This window comes from Magnolia sinica, chromosome 15 (assembly GCF_029962835.1).
Source record: "Magnolia sinica isolate HGM2019 chromosome 15, MsV1, whole genome shotgun sequence".
NCBI classification, from domain to species: Eukaryota; Viridiplantae; Streptophyta; class Magnoliopsida; order Magnoliales; family Magnoliaceae; genus Magnolia; species Magnolia sinica.
The window spans coordinates 59748858-59757252 of NC_080587.1; the positions used below are offsets into that span (position 1 = coordinate 59748858).

At 36.6% G+C, this 8395-nt stretch overlaps 1 protein-coding gene across 1 annotated transcript; it reads left to right on the forward strand.

The window, feature by feature from the left end:
• Positions 1-2902: 2902 nt before the first annotated feature.
• On the forward strand, positions 2903-7911 carry LOC131226948 (3-phosphoinositide-dependent protein kinase 1-like). The gene is made up of 5 exons (XM_058222641.1): positions 2903-3302; positions 7132-7323; positions 7507-7559; positions 7636-7737; positions 7801-7911. Exons 1-5 carry the CDS (start codon positions 2903-2905, stop codon positions 7909-7911), a joined length of 858 nt encoding a protein of 285 aa, XP_058078624.1.
• Positions 7912-8395: the final 484 nt, after the last annotated feature.

Below are 8395 nucleotides of genomic sequence, written 5' to 3' on the forward strand. Positions count from 1 at the left end.
TAAACATCATGATGGGGTCCATGGAGAATGGCCCCATCATGGAATGATCATGAGAATTAAGGTGGGTCATCGGCCACTCCTAGGGTCCAAAGTGAGATCCATACCATCAATCGGTAGGCCTCACTTGGCCCTTCATCAAAATATGAAAAATCTATCCTAATAAGCACCCACCGTTCGATCTTCTTGGTCCGTTGGAAAGCCGATCTCCTTGTGCTCCACTTTGATGGAGGGTGATGAGAGTTGAATGGCTAGGATGAAGGATTTGGGGTGGGAAGTGGGCCACACACACTCATTTTTCTCTCATGGAAGAGCTTGGACGTGAGCCTATTCTCTTGCTTGGGAAAATGTGATGAGAAATGAGAGAGAGAAGTGTGGTGGTTATAAGAGAGATGTGAGTGATGGATGTAAGGTGAGTGATAGGTGAGGTGAGAGATTGGTTGACTTTTGAGCTTGCTTGACTTGTGGAGAAAGAAAGCATGGGTGTGTGTACTTGACATGAGGTGATTGATTGATGGATTGATTGATTGAGTGATGGGACATGTTGTAGAGATTCTCTTGGGATTGTAAATGCATGGCATTTTCTTCGAAATAAACACCGACCCACATCTCCCTGTAAGGGTATCGGATCAGTATGCGAGTTGCGGCATCAGAACCGCAGCGACGGTACGGTCGCAATAGTACAAGTCTCAGATTAAGTAGACTAAAATCTATGGGATACGACTTAGGGTCACGCGCAAACATCGATTATAGGTCGCAGGTTACCGAAATTAGATGGGAAGGATCACGGGAGTCGATGGAACAGTACGGACTAGGATACGGGTCTTACATTGAACGCTGACCATTAAAAACTTCCTAAGGCCCACTGTAATGTTTGTTTGCCATCCAACCTGTTGATCAGTCACACAAACCTGGATGAAGGGAAAACACAAATATCAACTTGATCCAAAACTCCTATAGCCTCGAGAAGTTTTTAATGGTGGGCATTCAATCAACACTGTTTCCCATAGTGTGGTCTGCCTCAGTTTTGGGCTTGGATGGCCTATGTGGATAAAACACATACATTATGGTGGCCCACAACTTTTCTAGTAGCACACAACATTTTGATATTCTCTCCTCTTACAATAAAAGAATCTAAGATGGCGAGACCGATGAGAATTTGATCACTCTTCATTTTAGCTCATCACTTACTCTAATCAACAGTCACATCATTTGCAGATGCAAGCACCTGTTGTATTCCAAATCAACACAAGTGTATTGTTGTCTTTGAAATAGTTCAAATTATTTCAGCAATAATCAGTTTGACCTATTTTACCGAGTAGGTCTTTGGTTTGGGTCCGTATAGCTCTGTACATTTTTGTATAGTTTTCATTTCCTAATATGATGCTTGTCTGGGCAATTGATTAGTCCATAGAAATGGACTATTCCCACATGCTCATGGAGGATCCCTTGGGGCATGAAAATGAAAACAATATATTCTAATGAATCCAACTGGATTGGAATTTTCAAATCTCGAATAAACAAAGCCATTCTTCTTTATTAATCTTCATATGTGAATGCCGATGAGGAAGTGAAATAGAATAGCTTTCAGTTTGTGCATTTTTCAAATGTATGCAGTTAGAGATCTTGTTGTAACATTGGGGATGTTGATCATCATATCAACATGTTTGTTGTTAGGCATTTTTCTCTAGGTAGAGATTTTTCTTGCTAATGTGTGGCCCACGTGATGATTAATAAGGCAATGTTCTCCTAGGGATGTTCTTGGTGGGTCCCATTGACTATTTTAGTTATAATGGTTATTACATGCTTTATAGCATTTTTTAGCCTTTTATTTAACCCTTTATCAAAAATTTCATAAATCAACCAACATAATAAAAAATAAAAAACTACAAGCAATTCGCATCATTCAAACAAGCCGACATGAAGCCAAAAAGAAATTTTCAATCGAATTTGAACCAATCCAACTCAAAGAGAACAAAATTTAATCAAGGCGTTACACCTTAGGGCTACCAGCCTTCTCCTTGGCATTTCCACAAACATCTACTAGGCATTCTTATGAACTCATTACAGAGAACTCTATGAAATAAGGAAATTATCTCTACCAATCCTCAAGACTTTCCACATATGGCCTGTGTGGATAAAACACATTCTTCTTATGTTATTCAATGTCATGCTCTGAGTTCTGTTTATTTGTTTATGTATGGAGAACAGGTGGTGCTGGTATCTGGTGAGACTGGTTGCAGGAAAACAACTCAGGTTACCAGTTCTTTGCTTTGTCTTGTTCATGGTATCTGTAATGTATTTTGTAGAGTTCCATTTAGAAATGTGTTGTTATCAACATATGCTTCTACATGGTTAATTGCTTTGATTCTACATTTAGAAATGAGTTGTATTTTGAATTATGTTCATTTAGATTACAAATTTTGATGTGATTGTATATAGATTAGGACAATTAGTTACCCATTTGAGAGTTTTTATGTGGCTAATCATAGATATAGTGTGCTCCTTGGTGCATAAAAATCCTTAAATTGTCCCTGTTTGGATAGTTTAAGACCGAATAGAATGTAATACTTTCATTTTAGCAATTCAAATGCACTTGCCTTTTCTATGCATCATCTCTCTTTTTCTCTCTGGATATGTTTCTTGCATTTATTTCCATTGTCAAATATCCTCACTTTGTGTCGATATTTGACGTGGGAATCAAATACAAGATCAATATATCCGGAGAGACATGGGGAGATGCTACCGGAATTTTGGTGTAGGCATTTAAATTTGAAAATAAAAGCGTTACAATGTATCCAGTCTTGGATGGGCGACTGATTTAGTCAGTTAGATAGACATGCTCATTCGTAATCTAACTTAAACACATCATGTACGTATTACCAAAGATGGCTTCCATGACACCATGCAAAAATTGGATGAGGGCATAGGAAGGTTAACTGTTGAATACATGGAAGGTGTTGCAACATTTCTAAAGTATGTGAAACAAAATTTAAATGGGAATGACTGGTACAACTATCCTTGTGCCAAGTGTTGTAATATACGTGGGAAGATGACATTAGAAACCATTTCCGAACACTTGGTTTGTAATGGCATAGATCAAACGTACAAGATATGGTTTCTCCATGGGGAACAACATCTCGAAATAGGTGCGAGTACATCTGTCGATAATCGTAACGAAGATGTGTTGCCCAAAATGGTCGATTTGGTGAATGATGCTTTCGGTCATTTTCAACTCGATGAGTTAGATGCATGTATGGATGAGGTTAATAATGAAGATGATATTGAACCTCATGATGACTTAGGTGATCAGGCTCGTTATAGGAAAATAATAAAAATTATTTGTTGTAGGCATTTTTTCAATCTGGCGAGACCTCAAGTCGTCGTGATGAGTCAACTCCACCTCTACGGGTGGAACAAATCTGTCGTTTAATAGATATTTGTAGTCTAGTTGTTGCACATGGGCGTCTGATTAGAGATAATGCAAGCATCCCTCTAGATTGCATCAAAGTTATATTGGATGTTGTTGAAGTTCTCAATGCGGATGTATTTAGTGATGTTGGGGAGAAGACGTTGGCCGATTGCGACGTGGGTGATGTTGTCAAATGGCCTAAAGTGCTGACGAAAACATAGATATTAAAGGAGTTTACTTAAAACTTTTCTTAAGTCAAGAACATACTTTTGTAATTTGGTTAGGACATGTGGATAGTGTTTGAGGTGATTTTGGATATTATTTGACTAAATCTTTATCTTGAATTATTTAGTAGTTTTTCTTGACTAATCTAGTGATTTGTTTCAGCTTTTCATCTTCTTATGCGTAACAGAAGGTACACATATTTCTATTATGATTGGTTTGGATTTTTTTCTCTGCTTATGCGTAAAATGTTCTGATTTAAATATTAAGAACTACGTAGTGGCTTAATCTTAATCTTCCGAACATTGGGTACGTAGGCAACCGTTCATATTAAACCGTAATGGTGTAGCCACAAATTTTTTTTACCTTCTTGTAGTGTGGATGCATTTTCATTAAGACTACTTGACATTAAGAGTGAGGTGGATGTAAGTTCTCGAAACCTTAAATTAATTTTGAATCATTTATATCTTTATCACTTCATTTATATGCTGTCGTGAGGGTCAACTTGTAACTCCTCAGAACCCGCTCTGCCGTAAGACATTACAGTGCATGACGGTTCTCAGTAGGTTAAGTTGCAAATTATTATTAAGAGTTGGTTGGATATCTTTTATTTTTATAAATGTTGTTAATAGTTAGATGGATGATGAATGTATTTGCGAATGTAAATGAAAATAAAAAACTTATATATATGTGTGTGTATGTGTGTGTGTGTATGTGTTCGCAATGGTAGATACCTTGTTTAGGGGGACATGAAATTCTTGTAGCTTATGGTACAGTGCCTTAATATTGGTTATATGTTACTAGTATGTAGTAGATAATACTAGGTCCAATATTTTTCTTATGTGACTAAATTTTTTATCTCTACTACTCTCTCCTGCGTAGCCCACTTGAGTTTTGGATCTACCTCATTTTTCATCCCATGTTTTAAAATGACCTCAAAAAACATATGGATATAAACTGTGGAGCCCACTATGGATGTATGTCTTATCTACACCATCCACCCTCAAAATGGTGGATATGACATTTTTACTAGACGATTAATAATTAATTCAAGCTTCTTTGGTGTTGTTTGGATGCTTGTAAATGAGCTAAGTTGTAAATGATTTACAGGTAAATCGATCTCCTTTTTTGCCTATCAATCAGCTTTAAATGATTTACAACATTTATCCCCATCTCATTTACAGGTAAAACGTACTTGTATTTCATTTACAGTCTCTCTTCATTTACAACCTAAATGGCTATGAAATTTTTAAAAATCAGCTGTCCATTATCCAAGTAAACAATCATTTCCTACAAATCATTTATTTACATTTTAAAGTGAAACAGGATAGTTGTAAATGATTTACAGCTTAATGCCAAATAGGACAGGCTATGTAAATCATTTACAGCTTAAGCCATTTGCAGGCATCCAAACAAATCTTCTTTTTTTTTTTTTCTTTCCAGATCCAAACTTCAAGTGGACCACAGCACAGGAAACATGGGGAATTGAATGCCTACCGTTGAAAGTTGAAATGGGCCTAGGGCCCACGTGGATGTGTAGCTGCCATCCAAGCTATTCATAAGGTCACATACATGTATGAAGGGTAAACACAAATATCAGCTTAATCCAAAGCTTGTGGCCCCTAAGAAGAATTGAATGGTTGGTGTTCAATTCCTCATTTCCTGTGGTGTGGTCCACTTGAAGTTTGGTTCAAGCTGTTATTTATGTTTAACCTTTATGGAGTTCTATTGATTTCTTAAATGAGGTTGGGGATTAGCTGCAGCCTTTTGGAGGTCTATTGTTGTTCTAAATGTTATTTCAACAACTCTTAAAGCATAAAAATGAAAGATGTTTTCCAATGAGGATTTTCAATGTGACATATAAAAACATCTCTGCATGGCACCACAGTCATTTCCTCAATTCCTTCTTTCAACAAGCTACTACTGCTAGTGCATTTTACTAACAGGCTTTTAAAGTCAAACAACCAATGGCTGAAATACAGTTACTAGAAACACCTCAAAAGCAAGCAATCAACATCAAAGTTCAACCAAATAACATTCCTAAACTCGTATATCACCTTTCAAATCATCAATTCCACATGCGAAAGATAAGAACTTCAAATATACCATCCTTTTCAATTAGAGATCAAGATTGGATTAGCTACACCAATGGAATCAATGTAAACTTGCTCTTGAAATCTATAAGATCACATGGTCTGGCCTGCTTGAGCTTTCTATCAGACTGATTTTTATATCTTCAATTTACCCTAATTTACACCTGATTAATAGTTTTGAAGGAATATAAATACCATGGTAGTCCTATAACAAACCAACGATTGGCATCCCATCCTCATTGTTCTCTGTGGTGAAACCCACCTGAACTGTAGATGTGATTGAATTTAACCCCTATCATTTTAGAATGGACATTCTGAGTATGCTGTATTAGGCAATGTCTTTCCTTGTCGTGACTCAAGATCTACATCAAAATAAGTTGGGTCTTCTTGGGTTACATGCGGCTAGAGTGCAGGGAAACAGTTTAGAGATCAATTTATAGAGAAGGCCTAGTGTTGTCCCATGCAATTGAAAATGAAGATAACACATATGTGAGGTGCCAACATGAACACAGACCATGCCTTGGAATTGTCTTAGACTTTTGCTGCGCTCCTTTTCCTAACCATGTATTTCTAAGCCACAACTTGAAAAGTTAGGTGCCAACACGGACACTAACCTTTGACCTTTTAACATTTCTATGGAAATCATGTGTACTAAGATAAACAAGATATTGTAATTTCTTTTCCAAACATTTCCTTTTGCTCAGATGTGTGTTTGGTTTTTCATATCCATGTTTTGGCTTCCACCAATCCAAATAGGCCCAAACTGAATGGGTTAAGAGGAGGTTTGCTAAGCCCTTGCATGTGTTAGAAGTCCACACACAAGCAAGGCACCAATATGGCACACATCTTTCCATATTGCAGGACATTGTTTAGATATTCTGGCCAAAAAAATCAGGCCACTTCACTCACGTGAGCCACAATTCACAAAACACATGGAAGACTATAAAATTTATTTTAACTGTGTTGGTTTTGTATATGTTGGCCCAGCTTAAGAGTGAAATGACTTGATCTTCAATGGCACTTGTATTCATAGTTTGTTACGGGCATACGTTTACAACTCCAATTCCTTTTTTATTATCAGTTAAGAAATCTTATGATTGACAAGCTAATTTCTTAGTCAACTTGGTTATGTAAGATTGGTTGCATGTGAGAACTTATTGTGGGGCTGGCTGATTATATTTTATGATATTGAGTTTCAAGTCATCTCAGAAGTCCAAGATTGGAGAGTTATTAGTCTGTTATGAGCTAGGAGGCCTAGGATAGTATGGGATCAACATGAGCAATGTGGATGCATGAATTTAAAGTACTAGATTCTTGATCGACTTATATACCAAAAATTGAAGAACGGAAGACCTTGTCATCTTTCTTGTACATGTTATCATTGATTTCCTCATACAGTTTAAAATATTTCACCACATGTTGTGAGGGCAAAGAAGAAAGACACAGGAAATGTATATGCTTTGAAGATCATGGATAAAAAGTTCATAACCAAAGAAAATAAAATATCATATGTGAAGCTAGAACGTATTGTACTTGATCAGCTGGATCATCCTGGCATCATCAGGCTATTTTTCACATTTCAAGACATATTCTCTCTGTAGGTATTTATGGTTTTGGCATACCATTAAAATTTCCATGTATCCATGCTTGTATATTTCATGGTTTTGCTTCCAGATATGTTTCATAGTCTGTGATAGAAATTTAGCAAGTTTGTTTTGTTTTAGCTTCCTATTGCCCAACTGGATTGATTATCTGACATGGTTTTATTGATTATGCATGAAGACATGGCCCTTGAGTCTTGTGAAGGTGGAGAACTCTTTGACCAAATAACCAGGGTAAATTTTGAATACCTGGATCGGGTAGTTTTCCAATAATGCAGTACAAATCAATTACAAATCTGCATGGATGCAGAAAGATCATCTATCAGAGGCTGAGGCTTGTTTTTATGCCGTAGAAGTTGTCGATGTGCTGGAATACATTCATGGAGTTGGATTAATTCATAAGGACATTAAGGTACTTGAGACGTGCATCTTGTTTCATCATCATGACATATGCTAACAATTTTGCTAATTCCAGCTAGAGAACTTGCTACTTACTGCAGAAGGTCATATTAAAATTGCTAATTTTGGTAGTGTAAAACCAATGAAGGATAGCCAAATTACCATCCTTCCAACTGCCACAAGTTAGGTTATAATTTTATCCTAAGCGAAACCTTTTCCTGACATACTGTGACAATGAGGCTTTTCTTCTATTTGTCATATGAGGCTTTTCTTCTATTTGTATTTAATTAATTAATGTTCCGTCTTCTACAAATACTGTGCGTTTATGACATGGTTCTCTAATTTGGAAGAGTAGGGTTCTTAGAGTTTGATGAATATGTTCCCATGGTAGACAAAGTTGTGGATTCAAGCTGGAAGAAAGAAGTGTCCCATCAAAAGCTCCCGTCTCCTAGAAGTGTGCAAGTATATATTAGATTTCATTAGCGAGTTGCAGGCTTTTACAAGTCAATGGTTATATGTTGTTATATGAGGTATCATATTTAGTGGATTCCATTTATGTGCATGTATTTGTCATACGAGGTATCATATATATAATGCTTTGGCAGGGAGTTTTTATTTTTAGTATGCATGACCTTTTCAGTTTGATGGATAGGATTCTTATTAAACAATCA